This window comes from Grampus griseus (assembly GCF_964374135.1).
Source record: "Grampus griseus genome assembly, chromosome: 3".
In the NCBI taxonomy this organism is placed as follows: domain Eukaryota; kingdom Metazoa; phylum Chordata; class Mammalia; order Artiodactyla; family Delphinidae; genus Grampus; species Grampus griseus.
This window is the reverse complement of record NC_139019.1, coordinates 171,137,193-171,159,968: the sequence shown is the minus strand read 5'-3', so window position 1 is coordinate 171,159,968 and position 22,776 is coordinate 171,137,193. Positions and strand designations below refer to the sequence as shown.

The following is a 22,776-nucleotide window of genomic DNA, read 5'->3' as shown; positions in this document are numbered from 1 at the left end:
ACCCCATTCGTAAGTGGTGTGCAGGGTGAGCAGAAACATTACTAAAATAAAGTTTAAGTTAGGTAAACGCTTGTACATGCACGCGCACACACACCCTCATTTCTAATCTTCGAAGTGCCTAGTGAGAAAAGGGCAGGGTTAGGAGTCCAGACACACGTGTACAGACCCCAGGGCCCCAGGAATCAGCAGGAACAGATGCTGGAAGGAAGGCCGTGTTGCTGTTGTGCGGTTTTTTTTGTTTCGTTTTGTTTTTTCTTTTTTTTAATTTTATATTTTATTTTTGGCTGTGTTGGGTCTTTGTTGCTGGGTGCAGGTTTTTTCTAGTTGCGGTGCGCAGGCTTCTCATTGCAGTGGCTTCTCGTTGTGGAGCACAGGCTCTAGGCGCGTGGGCTTCAGTAGTTGTGGCACGCAGGCTCAGTAGTTGTGGTTTGCGGGCTCTAGAGCGCAGGCTCAGTAGTTGTGGCGCATGGGCTTAGTTGCTCCGTGGCATGTGGGATCTTCCCGGACCAGGACTCGAACCCGTGTCCCCTGCATTGGCAGGCGGATTCTTAACCGCTGTGCCACCAGGGAAATCCCCTGCTGCTGTTTTAATTCTCAAGGTTTCATATGGCTTCACTGATGCCATGTGTACAGAGGACTGTCAGCAGAGCCCAAATCAACTCCAACCTGAATCCAAAACGTGGGCAGGTGCGGAGCCCCGCACGGAAGCCCCCTCCGGCAGCGGGTGGGGAGAGAGGCCTCAGGTGGCCCCCGGGTGGTCATTGGCCTGGCCTGCCCTGCTCCAGCTCGTGGACCCCGCACAGGTCCCGGGGCGTTGGAGCATCCCTTTGGAGTTTCCCGCTCACCGTTCCCCTGATCTCAACATTCCTGGGCAGGCAGAGGCCAGTGTTCTGTCAGTGAGCCCTTGGAAGGAAGGCGCCACGCCAGGCAGGGGACCCCTTAGCTGGGGGAAGGGATCGTCGGCTGACCAGGCTGGGAAGGGCCAGCCCAGGAGCCAGACAACTGCTGGGCTCACCATGGCATCCACAGGCACAGAGGCACCTCCCGTCTGCTGGATGGATGTTGAGCCCTGGGTCACAGTTTGGGTCTGTCCCCTCATGACCCATGTTGGGTGTTTTCTCGAAACTAAGAAGCCAAGTGGTGGGCACAGCAGTTCCTGTGCCTCGGCTGAAATGCAGCCGATGTGGTAGGAGCCCCAAGATACACCGATGCTGGCCTTGGCTTTCACCAAACAGCCTCCTTTCGTGTCATCAAAAGAACCAGTTGCCCTGAAGGCTGATTGCCGTGCGCGCCTGGGAAGCCCCGCAGCCCTGCCCTGTAGGCCAAGGTCACACCTCGCCTGGGGCCCCAGCCCGGAGCCCCAACAAGGACTACTTCGGGATGAGAAATGTCAGGGATATTTAATCATTCCCTCAAACAGCTGTGATCCTGCCGCTATATACAAACCCATCTACCTCCCTTCCCGTCCTCCCAGCCCCAGCCCGGCCCAGCCCGGGCTCCGAGCCGGGTGGAGCACCCAGGCAGCAGCAGGCCTGCTCCACAGCGCCAGGCTGAGGCGGTCCAGCGGAGGCCCCGCACCATGGTGGGGGCGGGTCTGGCTGGCCTGGCCGCCCTCAGTGCTGTATCAGGCACTTGGAGGCGTTTTCCAGAGTCAGGTTGGCCAGGTGCGAGGACTCCAGACACCTGAAGCTTGGTGATATCAAGCTGCAAGGAGACGTGGGTGCCCCAGTCCTTCTTCCCCTCCCATACCTTGCTCTCCCTGGTGGGGTTTTGCTGGAGGCCTGGGCCCCTCGTCCCAGCTGGGCATGTGACAGGGCTGCAGACAGACCCTCAAGCTGAACTCGGAGGCCTTGCCTGTTCTCACATCCCTAGGACAGCAGTGGGGTCACGCCCTACACTCCCACGACTAGGGCTGCGAAGGCAGCAATGGTGGGGGGGCATGGGGTTCTGATCTCTGGCTTAGGCACAACTCCTGCCCCTGGAGTCCACCCATGTCCCTGCGGCCTACCCCCACTGGGTCACTCAAAAGGCTGGAGTGGTTCTGTGTGTCCAGGCTAGGGGCAGGAGGAGCTCATGTTTATTCATGGAGTGATGGCATGGGCGGGGTTGCAGAGGTGATGTCCACATGTCCCAGGTGCAGAGAGGGAGCCCTGCCCGGCTGCGCCCACCCCATCCAACACCCCTGCCCTCCCCCACTGACCGGGACAACCCCACGCCACACACCCCCGCTCCAGGAGGACGGGCCTTGTTGGGGGGGGGCTTACCTTGTGTTGGTGTTCTGTCTGAAAGACACAACGGGGCCCCAGTTAGCTCTGAGCTTTGGGGCTGAGGCTGTGCCTGTGGCCCTGAGGTGCCTCCACTGGAGCACGCCTCCACCAGGGGGCGCCCTCCCCAGCTCCGACCACAGCCTGCCACCAGCCTGGGGCAGGGGTAGGACCAGACTCTGGGGACCACTTAACCGGGATGTGCCCCCTCGTGCCAGACGAGCTCAGAGACCCTGGGAGGTAGAGGCTGGGCCCGCCACACCGGGGGCAGGTGCTGCCTTCTGTGGCTACCCCGGCGCATACTCACCCACGAGGACGCACATGCACACTGCCTTTGCGGAGCGGGAACTACTTACTTGCTCCAGTTATTTCTACAACGACAGCAGGACTTTAGTCAGGGCCAAGCGGCCTTGATCGGGGTCTCCCCGAGCCAAGCTGCCCTGACTCACATGTGCTGGAGGAGGCCCTGCACTGCTGCCTTCCACTCTGCCGACGACCTGTGGGGACATGGGGTGTGGAGGGGGGCGCGGCCCACATTCACGGGCCAGGTGGGGGGCTTCCATTCCCTGCCTGGGTGATGAGAGGACCCTCCAGGGAGAGCCTTGGACCCCAGGGGCAGGGGGCCGCCCGCGTCTGAGCCCTACTCGCAGCTGTAGCCAAAGCAGACGACGTGTGAGTTCGTGCAGTTGGTGCAGGAGATGGTCTCATACTGGAAGATGCCTGTAACACACCAGAGGCGGCCGCACCCTACCCTCACCCTCAGCCTCTGGAGCCCCGAGCTGCCGGCACTGCCGCCACACCCCATAACCGGGACAGAGGCTCACTCACCGCAGTGACGCTGACAGTCGATGCGGCCTGTGGGGGGACGAGAGCACAGCCGGCGCCTTCTTAGCAGGCCTGTCCTGTCCCCCGCTCTCTCCCCCTCCCAGGCTGCCCAAGGCTCAGGGCCTGTCCGTTGGCCACTTAGGTGGGCCCCAGCCTGGGATGGAGCAAAGCACGGGGGAGGGCAGCCGCAAGACTCTTGAGGCCTCCAGGGACCCGTTGGGGGGAGGTAGCAGGGACGGGTGGGATTTATCCTTCAAGGCCTCCTGTTGGTGCCCACTGGATGAAAAGGGCCCCCCTCAGGGTGTGGCCCTTCTCCCCCGTTTCTGCCCTTTCTGAGTTCTGACACCTGGCTGCACCAGGCCAGACGCCCTATTCACATTACTCCAGTCTCACCACGACCTGGCCGGGACCCCAGGCCTGGAAGGAGACTGAAATACTCGCGTGGCCCTGGGTCCTCAGACCCTGGGCAGCAGCACCCTCCCTCCCCCACAGCCCTCGTTTGCTCACTTTCGATGATGGCTTTCTGGATGAGGTGCACCTGCTCCCGGAAGATAGCTCGCAGCTCGTTGGGAAAATACCCTGATGGCGGGAAGGCAAGGGGTGGGGGGTCACGCACAGTTGGCGGGCGGACCTGAGGTGTCATGGGGCGGGTGGGCTCTGCCTCAGTTCCCCATGCGCGGCGGTCGCCCCCTTACCAGGGAAATACAGCTTCCCCTGGTACAGTTGATCCATTCTCTGGTACACGACGTTCGCCACTTGGTTCAGCTTCTCCCAGGCTGGGGACGGCAAGAGGAGGCGTGTGAGCGGGCCGGGGCCTGACTGGGCCGGGGGTGCTCCCGGGCGGGGCCCCGCACTCACTGATCTCCGCGGGGATGGCCAGGTGCAGCTCCTTCATTGTGTCCTGGCTCCAGTCAGTGAGCAGCGAGCCCGACACGGGGATGTCGCCCACCCACCAGGACTTGAGGTTCACGTGATGGCGGTAGAAGGAGAACTTCTCCGAGAAGTTGCCGTGGCAGTGCAAGCAGCCGCGGGCCAGCGCCGCTGTCAGGGCCAGGCACAGCAGCAGCGCCATGGCCCGCCCCCGCCCGCCGCCGGCCAACCGACGGCGCCTCCCGTGCCACGCCCCTCCGCCGCGCACCAACCAACGGTGTCTCCTGCCACGCCCCTATCCGGGCACCAACCAACGACGCCCTCTCGGGCCCGGGCCGCGCCCCCCCCCAACCCCGCCCCCGGCGTAGGCCCCGCCCCCGCAACGGACAACTGAGGGCGCCGGATCCTATTCCAGGCCCCGCCCATGAGCCGCCGCTCCCGGGGAGGCTCCACCTCTCTGTTGGCCCCGCCCGCGACCTCGCTCCACGCATGCGCCGTAGGCCGGCGCAAGCTCCTCCTTCCAGGCTGGCCTCTATTCAAGGCCCCGCCCCGCTCTACGAGCAAGCTCCGCCCGCAGGCCTCCCCGGAAGCCTGGGAGGCCTCGGCCCGGAGCGGAAGTATATCCGGCCGGGGGGCGGGGTGGTCGTGCGCGGAGCTTCTCCGGCCTGGCGGCGAGGCTACGCTGGCTAACGGCCCGGGGACGCGGTTCAGCGGCGAGCTTGGCCCGACTCTTCTGGCGGCAGGCGGCAGGTGGGTACTCAGAGAGGCGACCGCGGTCGTTAGGGAGACCGAGCCCCTCAGGAGAGGAGACCGCGGGCGGCGGGGAGACCGGGCCCCTCAGAGGGGTGAACGGTGGCGGCCCTTGGTGGAATTAGGGGTTACATGTGTCACTTTGGGGTCACCCCCTGGCCGTGTCAGTAACCAGGACCCCACCTCCTGGTGTGGATGGAAAGTCCACAGGATTTTACGGCTCCCAGCACACTGGGACCCCGCCCTCTGAAAGCAGGCTTCTTGGTCCCCAGAACCCCTGAGCAGTGGGAGGCGTTTGCGTGTCAGCACTGCCCACTGGCTGACTCCACCGCTCCGTCTGTGCACTGGCTGTAGGGCTTGCGTTTGCTTTAAAGGCCCATGTATTTTACAAAATGTCACTGAGGAGGGAAGGGGGTGTGTGATCGGGGTGATTCTCTTTGTGACGGAGAGTCACAAAGCAGAAAATAAATTGCGAGTGATGCTCCCCCCCAGAGAGCCACTCACTGCTTATTTTGGGGTAAGAGTCTTCCAGTCTTTATTCATATGTGCCTTCTGCTCCTTGCATTTTTCTTTTTTTTTTTTTTACCTTTTATAGAGGCTCAACTGACATGCAGTGAACTGCACACATTCACAGCACACACTTGGATAAATTTTGGTATGTGATGCGCGAGCACTTTTCATATTTCACCCCCACTGCCTGTCCGCACTTTCGTGATTTTGGACTTGCTTCTGTTACACGTGGCCCCCGCCGGCGGCTTCTTTGTTCTTCCCTCCCCGCAACATAAAGTTCAGGGGCTTTTATTAGCCCATTTTACAGACTCAGCGTGGAGTGATGCCAAGAATCCTGGCCCTGGCCAGTGTCAGGACAGGACGCTGCAGCCTCCCAAAGCCCTGAGCACCCGTCCACCCACCTCCCCCCACCCCAAGTTCATGGTAGCCTGTCAGTGTCTGTTGTACTGATTATGGAGTGGAGCAAGTGGAAGTCCTGGCTGCCCCGCCCCTGCCTGCACCCTGGGGCGCCCTGTTTCTCCCCTCCCTTCCGGAGGCGCCCTTTGTTTGTTCACCTCAAACCTCAACCTTCTCTGATCCAGAGCCTCTCCCCTCCCTGGGGTCCGAATCCAGTGCCCACCTCAGACAGCACCCATCCCATTGCTCCTGTCCTCTGACAGGTGAGTTATCCCCTTTTAAACCGCCCCGGAGCTGGGCTGTCCAGTGCAGCAGCCAGGCTAGTGAGCACCTGAAACGAGACTGGTCCAAAGTGGGATGCGCCATTCGTGTAAGATATGCACCAGTTTCCGGAGACTCTGTGTGTTAAGGCGGGGGTGGGGCGGGGAGTGTGTGCAAATTATTTCCTTAATATTTTCTATGTTTGTTAGGTGTTGAAGTGATGTTTTGGTGCTCTTGGGTTAAATAGTATATATTATCAATGTTTAAGTCACTTTTTTCATTTTTTATTTTTCAGTGTGGCTACCAGAGGTTAAAAATTACATACGTGGTGTACATTATATTTCAATGTGTTCCATGGCATTTATTCTTTTTTTTTTTTTTTAATTTTTGTCTGTGTTGGGTCTTCGTTGCCACACACGGGCTTTGTCTAGTTGTGGCGAGCGGGGGCTACTCTTTGTTGTGGTGCGCGGGCTTCTCATTGCGGTGGCTTCTCGTTGTGGAGCACGGGCTCTAGGCGCGCAGGCTTCGGTAGTTGTGGTGCACGGGCTCAGTAGTTGTGGCTCACAAGCTCTAGAGTGCAGGCTCGGTAGTTGTGGCACACAGGCTTAGTTGCTCCGCGGCATGTGGGATCTTCCCGGACCAGGGCTCGAACCTGTGTGCCCCTCATTGGCAGGTGGATTCTTAACCACTGCACCACCAGGGAAGCCCCCTGAGTTCACTCTTGGTGTTGTATGCTCTCTGGGTTTGGACAATGTGTACTGACATGTACCCATCATCTTATCACATGGAGTAGTTTTGCTTCCCTAAAAACCCCGTGTGCCCCCCATTCATTTGTCCCTTAGCCCCCACCCCCACTGCCTTCCACAACCACTGGTCCTTTTCTGCTCTGCCCTTTCCACAGCGTCACAGAGTTGGAATGGCAGTGTCGTCTTCTCAGACGGGCTTTGTTCACTTGGTGGTGGGTGTTTACAGTTCCTCGTTTCTCTTCGTGGCTTGATAATTTGCTTTTTATTTGGACCTCCCTAAAGGAGAAGAGTAACTCTATCATCTTGAAATCTGGACCGTGGCGTTCGCACACCAGGTGCCCCAAATAGCTGTGACAAGCTGAGTTCTAAGATCACCTCTGTCTCTCAGCAAAAGCATAAGTGGTTATTTTAGTCCCTGAGGGGGTTCTTGGAAGTGCTGTTTTCAGTTCCAGGACTCTAGATGATCCGTATTCCTAAGAAGGTTAAGCTAGTCTGTTTCATGTGTGATGACACTCCCAAGCCAGCCAGAGTTCATGGAAAAGTCAGCCATTAACCATCATTCCGGGAGCTGCTCTCACATCTCCAGGGCTTCTCGAAATGGAGGTTGAACAGAAATTCCCCAGGCAGCCGGCTTGGAACTCGGGTTTTTACTCTGGGAACTTTTGGACATGCCCCAGCTGGTGAGCCCCGCTCTTGACTTCCTGGAATTGCGAGGTTCAGATTGCTGCAGCAAAAGAGGCGAATCCGACTTCAGAAACCGAGTTCTGGGAAGGAGATGGTCATTCCTGCAGCTCCTGAGTCCCAAATAAGACATCCGGGGCCGGGTCAGTCTCTGGGGGGGCCGTGCCAGGCGCCGTGGGGTGTGGAGCAGCCTCCCTGACCTCCATCCACTCGGTGCCAGGAGCATCCCCAGTTGTGACAACCACAGATGTCCCCCGTGGCCCCTGGGGGCCGGGTCGCCTCATTCGAGACCCACGGCTGCAGCGGAGCGTGGCAGGAGCTCTTGCTGGCGCCTGGAGAGAGTGCGGTCCTTGGTGGACACCCTCCCCACAGACTGGGTCAGCGCACAGGCAAGTCCAGATCCCGAGGACCCTGATGTTGAGAGGAAGTTTGGGCAGCCAGCTAAGGGGAGCTCGCGGTGGACGGGAGATCGGGCCGCGGTTTCTTGTCCGTTACCCTTTCTGACACTCAGGACTCAGGTCAGTTAAACACGCGGTGACGGCTCTTGCAGCCTCAGACCGGGTCCTCAGAAGGAAGAGGTGTGGCTCCTACACAGACACACCACCCACGACCTCCCCCCGCGTTTCTCCTTTCTGTCCCCACCCCCACCCCCCCGTGACACCGTTCTGTTGAACAGAAAATCGCGTTTGCCCCCATGGGGAACTGAGACTGAGGAAGGAGGTTCGGAGGAGAATCGTGGCGCTGGGCTGTGTGCACCCGGCAGCCCCTCTCCGTCTGGGTGGAGTGAAGGCCGTGGACGTGGGGACAGCCGGGTTTAGATCCCAGACCAGCTCTTATCTGCTGTGGGCTCAGGGCTCTCAGAGGCCCCAGGGAGGGACCTTCGTGCCTCTCTCCCGGCTTCTGGTGTGGCCGGCCATCCTGGTCATTCCTTGGCTTGTAGGGCTTGTAGACGCATCACCCGATCTCTGCTTCCATCACATGGCTGTCTCCCGGTGTCTGTGTCCAGATCTCCCTCTTTTTATAAGGACAACAGTCATTGGCCTAGGGCCCACCGTCCTCCAGTGTGACCTCATCTTAAGTTAATTATGTATGCAATGACCCCACTTCCAAACAGGGTCCCTTCACAGGTTTGGGGGGTTAAGACTTCAGTATGTCTTCTGGGGCCGGGGAATGTGATTTAGCCCATAAAGGGGAATAGGAAGCGACTGCTGATGCGCACGGGGTTTCGTTGTGGGGTGATGAGAATGTTCTGGAATTAGATAGTGGTGATGGTTGCATACTTCATGATGTTTCTAAAAGCCGTTGAATTGTATACTTTTAAAGGGTGGAGTTTATAGCTGTGTGAATTATATCTCAATTGGCATTTTTTTTTTTTTTTTTTTTTTGCGGTACGCGGGCCTCTCACCGTTGTGGCCTCTCCCACTGCGGAGCACAGGCTCCGGACGCGCAGGCTCAGCGGCCGTGGCTCACGGGCCCAGCCACTCCACGGCATGTGGGATCTTCCCGGACCGGGGCACGAACCCGTGTCCCCTGCATCGGCAGGCGGACTCTCAACCACTGCGCCACCAGGGAAGCCCTCAATTGGCTTTTGTGTAAAAAAAAAAAAAAAGATTATCAGGAGGGCTGGAATATACAGAACATGCCTAAAGCACCTGGCTTTCATGTGTGTCCTGCAGGATGGCGGGCAGCCTCCCCACCCAGGCTGCAGTCGCAGTATTTAAATATAAACATTTAGTTGATGGAAGACAGCTCTGGAGCGCAGCCATCTTTAACAGGACAGATCCTGGGCCGTGAGCATCTTCCAGCCAGACACTTAGCCTTCCAGGCCAGGGGCCAGGGCTTACATGTCAACCGAAAACATGCGGGACTTCCGAGCTTGGGGCCTGTCCCCATGGTGGCGGTGGCCGGCCAGGATGTGGAAGCACCGGAAGGAAGTGGCTGCCGGGCCAAGGTGCGGCAGTTGCTTACAAGAACTGTTTCATTTTGTTCTTAGAAGAAAACGGGGGTGCATGTGTGCCGGGGAGGGGAGCTTTGTCACCTTTACTTTTGTCACAGAGTTTGAGTGCCACACGCATCTCATCTGCAGGAAGAACCAGGGGAGCCCTTAGCGCTGAATTCCGAGAAGCCTGTCCTGGCTCCCCCCGGCCCTGCCGTCCTTGGAGGTGTTCTGAGAAGGACCAAGACAAAGCAGCCCCAGAGATGGTACCTGGAACGGCGGGGCGGTGGTGGGCAGCAACTCCCGGGCGCCCTGGCCTGCGGCAGCGCTTCTCAGGGAAAAGGCACTTTCCGCTAGCCGGCCACCCCGTGGCCACGGGAGCATGTGTTTCTGATAGAAAGCTCTTTGCTTTTGATGGGACCTTTGTCCATCCAGGGAGTTGTTCAGAAAATCGTTGCTTCCAGTTAGAAAAAAAACCCTCCCACTTTCTGAGGAGACAGAAGGGCAGGCAGGAACCTTACAATCCCCTTCCGCTGCCCCGCCCTGTCTTCCAGAACTGTCCTGGCATGGGTCAGCCCACGGCATGATGGGCTGTGGATAGAGCCGCAGGGTTGCCCCAGCCCCCTCCCTGAGACCCTCCTCTCCACCCCACAGCCACACCTGTCTGACATGTCACGCGTCGCCAGGTAACATCGTGGGGAGTTAGACTCCCAAACCTGTCCGCAGAGAGGCCCCAGGATCAATAGAAGGCAGCAGCGGGACACTAGCGGGCTGCGTTCTTCTTGACGCTGTGGTTTCTGTGAGGGTTAGAAGGCTGGCTGCAGGGTGGATAAGGAACCTGGGCGGGTGGGTGCACGGAAGCTGCTGCCAGGGCTCGGTGGCTGGTCTGGCCCAGCTCTCCCAGCCCCGCCACCCGCCGGCTGGACAGCGGGGAGCACCCCGCCTCATCTCCTCGTGACCAAAGTGGGGCTGTGCTCAGCCTGGGCTGAAGGGTGTTTGGAGACTGAAATCAGTCTGTGCCGCTGGCAGGTGGTGGGAACGGGGCAGGACGGCTTGAGTCGCTAGTGGGTCCACACAGGGTCACCGTCCCTTGACCTGCAGCCGAGTGGCCTGAGAGTGGCTGGTTTGCAGATTAATCACCTGGGCAGGTTCACGGTGCCCTGGGAAGTTTGCAGTCACAGGTGGGGCCGCAGGGTCCCTACGCGACACATCCAGCGCCCATGCCCTCGCGTAGAGGGGTCCTGGCTGCCCGGCGCAGGGGACACGGCCAGTCTCTGCAACAGAGGGTCGGGGCAGGTGGCCTCTTTTAATCAGTGCCTCCTGCGGGGTCTGAGGTCCTCCATGTCGGGAGAGAAGCGGGCAGGTGGGGCGTTTGTGGCTGCACCCTGTACTCAGCTGCATTCCCTTCTCGGAGGCACCACCTTCCTGCAGCATCCCTGCCTGCACCCCCAAAACCAGGGAGAGTCGGAGCCGGAAGTACCCAGCCGGCCTGCAGGCATTGTGGAGGCACCTGGTGCGGGAGCAGCCCCGGCCCAGAGGGCACTTGGCCCTGGGTTTGGGATGAGACGGACAGAAGCTCGAATAGCAGAGGGGTGGGGCTGTGGAGGCGGTGGCAGGCAGAAGGAGCCACGGTTCAGGGTGTGGAGTCGACTCCTCCTGCTGCCAGCTGCGTGGCTTAGCACTGATTTACTAATCATTAACTAGTGGTACTGAGTCACCATCTTCTAACCCGGTGGTTCTCACCTAGGATGGTCCTGCCCCCAGGGGACACTGGGCCATGTCTGGGGACATCTGTGGTCTTCGGGACTGGGGGGAGCTCCTGGCATCGAGGGGATGGGGGCAGGGATGCTGCTCCACCCCCCACAGCACCTGGGACGGCCCTAATGTCAGCAGTGCTAGGTCTGGGCCTCAGTCTTCCCATGTAAAGTGGGGGTTCTGTTTTGTTCTGAGGGTTACTGTGAATGCCTCACTGGGTGTTAACCAAGGTGGCAGGAAGTGATGATGGCTTTGGGGAAGGAAGCGAAGGCACTTCTGGTCTGTGGACGAGGCACGGGGCCTTCTTGCTCCAGAGCACAGGTGGCCTCCAGCTGCGTTGCCAGGGGGGCCCTTACACAGCGAGTGTCACTCTGTGGCGCATCAGTGACTGCACTTTTTATCCCATGCAGTTTTCCGTCCTTGTGTTGTTACCTTTCACGGTAAACAGATTTTACAGGTAGTGCTGACCTCGATTTGAGCTGAGAGGGAAACTGCTTCAGTTCTTTATGGTGCCTGGGGTAGCGGCTCAGCCCGCACTTGCTCTGCTTGTCCCCCGCGCCCTGCTTTCAAAATGGCAGCTTCACTGACTGTCATTCACATGCTGGACTTTCCGCCTGTTTCCCGTGTACATTCCAGCGTTTTCAGTACGTTCACAACGTTTGCAGCCACCATCTGTGTCTAGTTCCAGAACATTCCATCACCTCAGAAGAAGCCCCATCGTCAACAGCAGTCACTCCCCATCCCCTCCCCAGCCCCTGACAACCAGGAACCCACTCTCTGTGTCTGTGGATTGGCCCGTTCTGGACGTTTCCCGTCAATGGAATCACACACAGTGGGTCCTTCTGTGTCTGGCTTCTCTCACTGAGCATCGTGTCCTCAGGGTCCATCCACGTGGTAGCAAGTGTCAGAGCTTCACCCCTTTTCAGGGCTGAGTGATGTTCCCGTGTGTGGATCAGTGCACCCGTTGCTGGGCATTTGGGTGTCTGCCTTTTGGCTGTTGTGAATCATGCTGCTGGGCACATGCACAGGTTTTTGTGTGGACATGTGTTGTCACTTCTCTTGGCTGGGCACCTAGGAGAGAATCGCTGGGTGAGGTTTAACCGTGTTTTGGTAACTGCCAGGCTGTTTTCAACAGCGGTGGCCCCATTTTACATTCCCACCAGCAGTGCAGGAGGGTTCCGACTGGTCCACATCCTCAACAGCCCTATTGATTGTCCTTTTTGATTACGGCCATCCTCATGGGGGGAGGTGGGTCCCTCCGCTCTTCACTGGAGCTCCTCCCGTCCATCTGGCTCCATCCCCGGATGCTCAGCTCCTGTGTTTTGCACAGTTCATGCTGCCTTGAGTTGACCTTCCCACACCCGTAGTGTCCAGCGGGGCCCAGAAGCGTGAGCGGGCTTTGCCTGCCAGCGGGGAGAACAGAAGATCCCAGGCCCACATGTAACCAGATCCAGTTACATCAACTACAAGTTATTTTGCCCAGCGCTCATTAGGATTATCTGCGTAGCCTCTGTCTGAGTTTCCTAAGACTGCTGTAATAAGTCACCACAGACTTTGTAGCCCAAAACCACACAGGTTTATTATCTCACGGTTCTGGAGGTCAGGAGTCTGACTCGGGCCTCACGGGGCTAAATCCAGGTGTGGGCAGGGCTGGTCCTTCCGGAGGCTCCAGGGAGGCTCCAGGGCAGCATCGGTTCCCGCCTTTTCCAGCTTCTAGAGGCGCCGCACCCCTGGCTTGCGGCCCCTCCTGCATCCTCACAGCCAGCAGCGCAGCATCTCCCGTGTCTCTCTGCCTCTGACATGCCCCCCCCACCCCCTGCCTCCCTCTTATAAGGACCCTGTGATGACACTGGACCCCCCAGGGAATCCAGGGTCATCCCTGTCTCAGGGGCCTCAACTTAATTCTGTCTGCAAAGTTCCCTCTGCCGTTTGAGGTGACATGTCCTCGGGGCCCAGGACCAGGACGGGGGTGTCTCTGGGGCCCTTATCCTGTTGACCACGCCCTCTCCCCTAACCAGGGCAGGGAGGCCTCCTCCATGCTTTCACATTGGATTCTTTTTGAGCCCTCTGTGAGCAGGCCCTGTGGACACACTGAGGACACAGGAGGAGGTAGGGTCAGGGTCACTCCCGCCCTGAGGGGAGAGACGCTGGGGTCTCCTCCGCCCCCTTCCATCGGGCCCCACCCTCCCCACGCCTGGGCTCCAGAAGGATCTGCTCTCCAGGCTCAGCTCGAGCACCATCTCCCTTTAGGCCAGAGCAATGTTTTTCTTTGTAAATTCTCATAACTTAAAGTCTCCATCCTCCTGGCTCTGCTGCCCTGGGGGCAGGACCGCCCTGGCTAGAACGCTGGTTTGAGCCCTAGACATCATCTCTCCAGCCTCCGGAATTAACCCAGAGGCTCACATTCTCGAGGCAGCTGCTGAAGGCCAGGCCAGGAGCCCTGGGCCTGCGGGGGTTTCCAGACCTCCGAGCTGTGGAAGGGCTGAGCCTGCAGGAGACGCTGGCCTACAGGACGTGGTGGGTCGTGCCTCAGCTCTTACTGTCTGCTGAGATCCTCCCCGTCCCGGTTGCTCCGCCTGGACCCGTGGACACAGGTCCTCCAAGGTCGGGGTGACCAGACCTGCCGGCCTCGGGCCTGCCCACCTGGAACGGCTTCTCTGTCACTGAGGCCGTCCTGGTGGCGTTGACGTCCTCTCTGCAGGGCCGCCCTGGGCCTAGGGGGTGACAGGTCCCTACTCAAGGACACATGAGGCCCGGCTCAGATGTGGGACGTCCAGAACTTTCTGATAATGAAGGAGGGCTGTTGAAAGCCCCTCAGTTTCTGGCAGTTTGCCACACAGTGTGCTAGTCTGGAGGGCGGGCCACCTGACAAGGCTGCTGGTCCCAGGGCCCAGAAACCAACTGCCGAGGGATTTATTAAAACGTTCCAGATAAGTGGTCATTCGTCATACGGGGGTGCACGGGTGCGTGCGGTGCAGCCCGGCCTGGGCGGTGCAGAGGCTCTGCTTCCGCTTCCCCTCTAGGCCAACTTCCCCTTCTGTGGCTGCTCCTGGGTGAGCGCCCAGGACACCCCCGTGCCGGCCAGGTCCACACTCCCGGGAAAGCGCATCTCCTGGGCCGGAGATGGAGAGCCAGGGGCGGCGGGCCAGCGCTGTCATCGTAGCAGCAATGGGGACGGGGATGGCGCCGTGACCAGTCCCGAGCGTGAGCCCGACCTGAGCTCCTTGTGCTCGATTTCATCCTTTCCTGCCCTCCGAGGTGGGGTTTGTAACAGAGGAGACGGTGCAGAGCAAAGACTCGGGAGGAGCCGGAGGGGGACCGGGCATCACGGCAGGGCCATGGCAGCTGCAGCCCCTATATCGGGGCCTCATCCCCCAAAACGGGCGGCGTCAGTCACGAGTCCAGACAGCTCATAGAGGCATCTTACTTAGTGCACTGGGGTGGATAGTGTCCCCCCAAATTCATATCCACCCCTTGGAAATGGAGTCTGTGCAGATGTCACAATGGAGAGATGAGGTCACGATGGGTCACGGCGGCCCCTAATCCAGTGACGAGATTGAGACACAGGGAAGATCAGAGAGGCAGCAGGATTGTACCCCCTCCCAGTCCCGGAGGCCAGAAGCCCCAGATCTGTGTGGGCAGGGCCGGTTCGCCCTGGGGCTCTGAGGGGGCATATGTCCCAGGCCTCTCTCCCGACTCTAATGGTGCTGGCAGTCCTTGGTGTCCCCTAGCCTGTAGACACATCACCCCATCTCTGCATCCGTTATCACATGGTCTTTCCCTGGGTGTCTGTCTTCTCTTATAGGGACACTCATCATTGGACTTAGGGCCCACGGGGATAATCCGGGAAGAGGGCATCCCAAGATCCTTAACCCAGTCACATCTGCGAAGACTGCAAAGTCTCTTCTTCCAGATAAGGTCCATTCGCCAGTCCCAGGGCTGTGGATGTCTCTTCGTGGAGATGAAGAGACCACCTCGCCTGTGGGGGCCGCCCTCAGCCAGCGTGTGGGAGCTAGCAGCTCTCTCCGCTTTACTGAAAGCGTCCAGGCATGGAGAGGATGATGCAGGGCCCGACTCAGTGTCTTCTGCTCTGAGGCAGGGGGATGTGCCTGGGACAGTGCTGTGCGCCCTTTTGGTGAAACTCAAAACCAGAAGTCCCGGGAGTGTCCCCAGTCTGCCCGCTGGTGCTTACAGAACAGGGTTCTGAGAAGGGTGACAGTGCTTCCTCTTTGTGTGTTCCAGGTCTGGGGGAGACCCGGGGGCCCGGTGACCTTCGCATCGTGAGCGTCCCGCCCGGCCCTCCCCGTGGAGGCCTCGCGGGGGGCGTCCTGAGCGCGCAGCGGAGATGTCCAACCCCTTCCTGAAGCAGGTCTTCAACAAGGACAAGACCTTCCGGCCCAAGCGCAAGTTCGAGCCGGGCACCCAGCGTTTCGAGCTGCACAAGAAGGCGCAGGCATCGCTGAATGCGGGGCTAGACCTGAAGCTGGCCGTGCAGCTGCCCGCCGGCGAGGAGCTCAACGACTGGGTGGCCGTGCACGTGGTCGACTTCTTCAACCGCGTCAACCTCATCTACGGCACCATCAGTGACGGCTGCACCGAGCGCTCCTGCCCCGTCATGTCAGGCGGCCCCAAGTATGAGTACCGCTGGCAGGACGAGCACAGGTTCCGGCGGCCCACGGCACTGTCGGCCCCCCGGTACATGGACCTGCTCATGGACTGGATCGAGGTGCAGATCAACAATGAGGACGTCTTCCCCACCAACGTCGGTGAGTCTCTGCACTTTCTTGTTCTTTTTTTTTTTTTTTAATTTTATTTTTCTTTATTTATTTTTGGTTGCATTGGGTCTTCGTTGCTGCGCGCAGGCTCCCTCTAGTTGTGGCGAGCTGGGGCTACTCTTCGTTGTGGTGCGCGGGTTTCTCATTGCGGTGGCTTCTCTTCTGGAGCACGGGCTCTAGGCATGTGGGCTTAGTAGTTGTGGCTTGCGGGCTCTAGAGTGCAGGCTCAGTAGTTGTGGCGCACGGGCTTAGCTGCTCCGCAGCATGTGGGATCTTCCTGGACCAGGGCTCGAACCCGTGTCCCCTGCATTGGCAGGCGGATTCTTAACCGCTGCGCCACCAGGGAAGTCCTCATGTTCTTTTCATAACAGTTTTATCAGGATGGAATCCACACCCTGTAAAACCCACCCACTTAAAGTGCACAGTTTGGTGTCATTTTAGGACAGTTACAGCTTCGTGAAGCTATCAGCTCTATCTAAACCCATCACCCTGGGACTTCCCTGGTGGTCCAGTGGTTAAGACTCCACCTTGTAATGCAGGGGGTGCGGGTTCGATCCCTGGTCGGGGAAGTAAGCTCCCACATGTTGCATAGTGTGGCCAAAAATTTTAAAAATAACAGTAATAAAAAAAAATAAATAAACCCATCACTCTAAAAGAAGCCCGTCCCCGTCAGCAGTCACTCCCCACCCCCTCCCCAGCCCCTGACAACCAGGAATCCACTCTGTCTCTGGATTTGCCTGTTTTGGACGTTTCCCATCAGTGGGATCACCCCACTTTGTGTTCTGTGTCTGGCTTCTCTCACTGAGCATCGTGTTCTCAGGGTCCGTCCACGTGGTAGCGAGTGTTGGGGCTTCCCGCCTTTGCACGGCTGAGTGATGCTCCCGTGTGTGGAGGGGCTACATTTTGCTTCAAGTTAAGGATCTTGAGATGGAGAGATTATTCTGGATTATCTGGGTGAGCCCTAAATGTCATCACAAGGGTCCTAACAAGAGGGAGATGGAGGGAGACTAGACACCCAGGAGAGCAGAAGGCAGTGAAGCAACAGGAGGAGGAAGAGATTGTGAGCTCAGATAAGGCAGGAACGGGTTCTCCCTGGAGCCCCCGGAGGACCCATCCCCGCCCACACCTGCACCTCGGCCTAGGGCACCATGTGGACTCTGGCCTCAGGAGCTGTGGGAGAACCCGTATGAGTTGTTCTGAGCCACTGAGCAGCCCTGGGCGACTTGTCCTGTCAGCCCCGGGCGATGGTAGATGTCGTTCTCACATTCACCAGTGCGACACGGCTTCCTGGCAAACCACTGGCCAGTGCGCAGGCCTCAGGCCCAGCTCTTGGCCGCTGGCGTGCTCTGTGCCTCGTTAAGTTTCTCGCCCGCCGTCGGTACACTGAACCAGGCTGACCCTGGTGGGGTTTTCAGGGACTCATCTGGGAAAAGGCCATCCCGGAATCATCACTTGCCCAGAATAGAGATTCCTGGGCAGCCCCCCATCAGGTTGCCGGGTCCACGTCTACACATACTCTGTGTCATCCTGAGTCCCTGCCTTGCTAGGACCCCCTGAAGCCTCCTCAGATCCTGAGCGGTCCACATCCTAGAACTCAGACCCTGAGGGCCTCTAGTCAGTGCCTCGCCCACGGAAGCAAATTCTAGTAATCCTACCAAAGAGGAAAGCACGAGAAGGGTGAGAGAAATGACCTTGTCAGACATCACTCAGCTGCCCAGCAGGGGTCAGAGACCTCTGCCGCACGGCCACAGTGGGTTCTGTGGCTGCTGGCGCCTTCCTCGGGCCACCTGGCCCAGGCCACACCTTCCAGCCCTGTCCACGGACCCTGGGGCCAGCTTCGCCCCTCACCTAGGTTCGACCCCCAGCCAGGCACACAGACTGGAATGCTTCTTTTTGCTGGTCTGTGGTGCTGCGCAGAGCCTGCCTCGCTCCTCAGGGTGAAATTTGTGGGCGGGCAAAGAAAGGGCGGGTCCAAAGTTCATCCTACCTTCCGTGCTGGTTCCAGTCACACCTGAGCATCCACTTAGGCCCCAAAGCCACCTGCCCACACTCTTGAGCTTAGACCCAGGTTCTTTCCCGTAAAAGAAACGTTCTTTCACAGACTTTTCCCGTAAAGGGTCAGACAGTAAATCTTTCTGGTTTTTGCCTCTAGATGGTCTGTCTCAGCTACGCGGATCTGCTGTGTAGTCTGAAAGCTGTCATGGACGGTATATAAACAGACAAGGGTGCATAAGGAGTGGGCCTGCGTTCCAATAAAACTTTATTTACAGGAGTGGGAGGTGGGCCGGATTTGTGACCCCCGTGTGAGGGCATCGTGGCAGGTGTGGGCAATGCAGTCCCAGCATCTTCTGTTTCTAGGCCTTTCTCCTACGGGGCTGCCGCTCCCCCTCCACCCAGGATGGCCCAGGGTGACCTCGGTGACTCCTGGCATCCCTCTCCCAGGAGAGGGGGCAGGGCAGGGCCTTAGCCTCGTTGGGCCCAGGACCCCGTGTGGCTGGTGCCAGCGACACCCTGTGCTCACCTTCCTCTGCCTGCCATGGGCTCTGCGCTCCCTCTGACTTCCTGACACTGTTAGGGGGACTTCCCTTATGGGGATCCCCATGCCCTGGAGACCACTGTCCCACCAAGTGGCTTTCACAGGCCTTCAAGACGGCGTGTGCTCCTGAGTTGCCCCGTGAACGTGGTCGTCTCTCGAGAGTGGAGCATGCCTTTTGTTTTAGCCTTTTTTCTCCGGTTGGATGGAGGGAGAAAACCCAGAGGCCTCATTGATGCTGAACGAACCTTCCGCAGAGGTAGATCCCTGGAGCCGCTGGGCCCTGTCCCCCTGTAACAGACGTTCACAGGCGCTTCCGGCCGATGGAATACCAGTCCCATCAGCTGTCACACCCACCAGGACACGCAGGAGGGAGCAGGACGGGAGCTGGAAAGGCGCACGTTCGTGGGAGCGTCTTTCCCGTTTGCCTCGTGCCTCCACAGTCCTGGGACCTTTCCCTGGTGTGAGCCGCCGCGTGGGCTCGTCTTCCACCTCCCACTTGGGCCAGGCTGTTCCCCACCTCACTGCAGACGCCATCCCGTGACGCCGCCCTGCGCACGGATCTCCGGCACTTGCCTGTACGTCTTTGGGGCCTTTGCTCGCCGACCACAGGGCTGTGAAGCACAGCACCGTCCAGCAGCTGACCGCTCCATCTTCCGGAAGCGTGTGCCTTGTGCGCCATGGCTTTCCTCGCGCTTCGTGGCACCTTTGTGCTCCTCCCCCTGGGCTGCCAGCTCTGGAACCCCTCTCGAAGAAATGGGGCCGGTCCACCCTGGTCCTGGGGAGCCCCCTGGTAGTGCCGGTCAGGTGGAGCGAGTGCGTGGCATCTGCCCTGTGTGACGAAGAGGACACGAGGTGGGAGCGGGCGAGCACGTGGGGGGCACAGACTAACACCGGAGGAGGGCTGAGTCCGCCAGTCCCACAGTACGTGTGTGTCACCGCAATTTAGAAAACAGAGGGGCCTCCTGGTGGCAGAGTGGCTGAGACACCACGCTCCCAGTGCAGGGGTCCCGGGTTCGATCCCTGGCCAGGGAACTAAGATCCCACGTGCCGCAGCTAAGCCCACGCGCTGCGACTACTGAGCCCAGGCGCTCTACAGCCAGCGTGCCACAGCAAAGACCCAGAGTGGCCAAAATAAATAAATAATAAATACACTTAAAAAATAGAAATAAAACGTATTAAATTCAGTAATTGGACAAGAAAATGCAATATAGTGTATGCATGCAATTAAGTTAGGATATGTACATTCAAATTTAAGTGATGTCATGAAACATACACTGGAGAGAGAGAAGTGTATTAAGTGAAAAATGTCAAAGGCCAAAACATAGGTTTTTATGGGTTCTCCAGTTCTATTCCAAAAAATAAACGTAACTGGAGACAGACACACACAGAAACCTGTGAGCCACCGGAAGTGGGATGGCGTGTCCACATCTGGCCAGACCGGGGTGGGGCGGGGCGGGACACGTCCAGCAGGTGCTGGGCCGCGGGGGCTGCAGTCCTGGCACTCTATCTGCCGGCACCCCGCCCCACCCCACCCCGCCCCCAGGCACTGTTAGGGAGCCAAGAAGTGGGCTTCCCAGGCCCGGGGTCCCGCAGAGAGGGGTTCGCACCTGCAGCTGGGGGCGCATCCTAGCTGAGCTGCCCCTGCCGCCTCTGCAGGCACGCCGTTCCCCAAGAACTTCCTGCAGGTGGTGAAGAAGATCCTGTCGCGGCTCTTCCGCGTGTTCGTGCACGTCTACATCCACCACTTCGACCGCATCGCGCAGCTGGGCTCGGAGGCGCACGTCAACACCTGCTATAAGCACTTCTACTACTTCGTCACGGAGTTTGGCCTCATCGACACCAAGGAGCTGGAGCCGCTGGTGAGCGGGTCGGGGCATCGTGGGGAGGCGAGTGCCCCCTGTCCTGGGGCTGCATGCCCATCGGGGCGCGGGCGGGCGGGTCACTGCCTGCAGCTGCCCCCGCTTCCCTGTGGGAGAAACAGATGGGCCTCTGGTGACTGTCCCCACCTACACCTCCTCCACCCACCCCCGTCCCCTGCCGGCGCAGAACAAGGATTTTTTTGGTTTTAATTGAGGTAAAATTTGCATAACGTAAAATTAGCTATCGTGAAGCCAACGATTCAGTGGTGTTCAGCACATTCACAGGGTTGGGCAACCATCACCTCTATCCAGTTCCAGAACCTTCCTTCCATCACCCCAAAGGAAGCCCCGCCCCCATCAGCAGTCACCCCCATCCTCCTCCCCAGCCCCTGCAACCACTAACCCACTTTATTTATTTCTTTTTTTAAAAAATTTATTTTATTTACTTGTTTATTTTTGGCTGTGTTGGGTCTTCGTTGCCGCGTGTGGGCTTTCTCTAGTTGCAGCGAGCGGGGGCTACTCTTCGTTGCGGTGCACAGGCTTCTCATTGTGGTGGCTTCTCTTGTTGCGGAGCATGGGCTCTGGGCGCGCGGGCTTCAGTAGTTACAACATGTGGGCTCAGTAGTTGTGGCGCACGGGCTTAGTTACTCCGCGGCATGTGGGATCTTCCCAGCCCAGGGCTCAAACCCGTGTCCCCTGCATTGTCAGGTGGGTTCTTAACCACTGCGCCACCAGGGAAGCCCCAGCCTCTATTCTTTTACAACTTTTAAAACTCTCTGAAAACAGCTTCACAGAACTTTCTCATTTTTGTATATTCCCTTGCAGGCTCTGCCTATCAGTAAACATTTTTCCGGAGTTAAAGTTACAGTGCGCATGCCTAGTGGGGTTGGGGTTTTCCTCTGGGGTAGTGGAACGTTCTGGAACTAGAGGTGGGGTTGTGCACCCTTGTGGAGGTGAATGCCTCTTTCCCACAGTTCCTTTTATGTGAATCTCACCAAATACTGAAAGTCATTGTATGCAGTTTTGTGATCAGCTCACTTCTGTTTGGTTAACTCAGCGCCCTAATCGCATGGTCATTTGTCCCACACTGATGCTTAGAGTTAGCTCTTTCTGGACACAGGGACTGTGGGACCCTTCACAGAAAGAGTCTGCGCCCCAGCCTGAGGCGCGCTGCCGTCTGCTCTCTATTTCGTAAGATTTGCTTTAAGTGAGGCCTGAGGGCTCCCATGAGACTGCGTCCCCCGATTTCCTGTGTGATTTGCTGATGTCCTGCTTGTTCTTAACAGAAAGAAATGACCGCACGGATGTGCCACTGAGAGCCCCTTGGCCCCGTAGTCACCGAGTCCGCGCCTGGGGAACAGTCCTACTTGAGGGCCACGTCTCCAGAACAGGGACCGGTATTTTCTAGCCCAGCAAATTCTGTGCTGTCTGGGCTGCGTCCTCTCTCCGATCCCAAGGTGGCAGCACCCATGGGTCTGAGCCTCCCTGAGCCCCAGTCTCCTCGGCCAGCATGGGGGAGATAAGATAGAACTTGAACTCTGTGATTCCACGTGTTGTGAGCAACCGGGAAAACCCACTTCATTTGCAGACCGCTTGCACCTGTCCGGAGGCTGGCCCCACTCGGGTCCGTCTCCTGCACCAGCCCGCCTGCTCGGCCGTGGGTGGTCAGGCCCCCATGAGCGAGGCTGAGACCCCGCAGTGCCCCCCTCTGCGGCCCAGGCCTGGTTCCGAGTGGTACGAGCACTCGGCTTGCGTCCTCCCGGCGTCCTCCCCCCAAGCCACTTCCGTCCCACTGTTCCTCCGGGACCCTTAGGCTCCTGTGCCAGCTTCCCGAGCCCACGCCCACATCCCAGGTGTCCTGGGGCCCCTTCATGTCGCATAAAAGATTGAATTCGTCTCGTTGCATTTACGACCACTATGAGATGTTACCGGAATAAAAAAGTTTTTTACCTACAAGGAGTGATCCCCCTCCCCTCTAGAAAAATGTCCCCTTTCCGTCGTGAATAGCAGTACGATTCTGCCAGGGCACGCCTCTCCCTGGTTTGGGACCTTTGAGTTTTGCCGAATGTTTAGCCAGACTTAGCCTTGCTTCACACGCCTGCCAGCTTCATATCGAAACCCTTTGTCAGCGTGGCCCTCCGTGGCTCCGGGACCAAATCCCAGCACCGTCTCCCCGCAGAAGCTTGGGGGCCCCGCCCGCTCGCGCCCCATCCGCGCACAGCATCCTCCGTGGCCTTTCGCCGTGGCGGTCCTGCCCACCCGGACCACACCAGCTCTGAGTACCTCTGGGTTTCTGGGACGCTCGCTCGGAGACAGGGCCACCACCCGACACCAACACCCAACAAGTGCAATTAACACGACCTGGGCCTCGGTCCTTCCAGAAGTTGCTGGGGTCCCGCTCCCGGAGTCCTGGAAAGACTGCAGGAAACCGCCCGGTCGCGTGTAGCTCCTCTTAAATGCAGAACCACGACCAAACGCCGTAACCACTGTGCCACTCAGGTCACCAGCCAGGTTGGAAAGGTGGCGGGGCTGGAGGGGAGGGCTCCCCTGCCCACCCTCCCGTGCCCATGGGTGTTCCCACAGGACCATCAGAATAAATCACGTGTCTCCTT

The 22,776-nt window shown here is 58.7% G+C and overlaps 2 protein-coding genes across 5 annotated transcripts; one reads left to right on the top strand and one right to left on the bottom strand.

Annotated features, from left to right (window-relative positions):
* Nucleotides 1-1,431: 1,431 nt before the first annotated feature.
* Nucleotides 1,432-4,192, bottom strand: IZUMO4 (IZUMO family member 4; the record flags this gene model as incomplete). Of its 3 annotated transcripts, none has more annotated exons than XR_014296518.1 (8): nucleotides 1,432-1,704; nucleotides 2,265-2,282; nucleotides 2,621-2,761; nucleotides 2,909-2,984; nucleotides 3,093-3,119; nucleotides 3,597-3,668; nucleotides 3,785-3,865; nucleotides 3,948-4,161. XR_014296518.1 is itself a non-coding variant. In XM_082651279.1 (8 exons), the coding sequence occupies 7 exons, from the start codon at nucleotides 4,159-4,161 to the stop codon at nucleotides 2,617-2,619; spliced, it is 537 nt and encodes a 178-aa protein (XP_082507405.1). In that variant the 3' UTR covers nucleotides 1,746-2,282; nucleotides 2,572-2,616. The 3 variants fall into 3 exon arrangements, 2 of the variants coding, with proteins under 2 accessions (XP_082507406.1, XP_082507405.1); XM_082651279.1 differs by lacking the exon at nucleotides 1,432-1,704 and having other exon boundaries at nucleotides 1,746-2,282; nucleotides 2,572-2,635; nucleotides 2,714-2,761; nucleotides 3,948-4,192; XM_082651280.1 differs by lacking the exon at nucleotides 2,265-2,282 and having other exon boundaries at nucleotides 1,432-1,740; nucleotides 2,714-2,761.
* A 400-nt stretch (nucleotides 4,193-4,592) lies between these two features.
* MOB3A (MOB kinase activator 3A) lies at nucleotides 4,593-22,776 on the top strand. Of its 2 annotated transcripts, XM_082649931.1 has the most exons (5): nucleotides 4,597-4,709; nucleotides 5,305-5,364; nucleotides 15,237-15,760; nucleotides 19,962-20,164; nucleotides 21,451-22,776. In XM_082649931.1, the coding sequence occupies exons 3-5, from the start codon at nucleotides 15,340-15,342 to the stop codon at nucleotides 21,478-21,480; spliced, it is 654 nt and encodes a 217-aa protein (XP_082506057.1). In that variant the 5' UTR covers nucleotides 4,597-4,709; nucleotides 5,305-5,364; nucleotides 15,237-15,339; the 3' UTR covers nucleotides 21,481-22,776. The 2 variants fall into 2 exon arrangements, with proteins under 2 accessions (XP_082506056.1, XP_082506057.1); XM_082649930.1 differs by lacking the exon at nucleotides 5,305-5,364 and having other exon boundaries at nucleotides 4,593-4,709.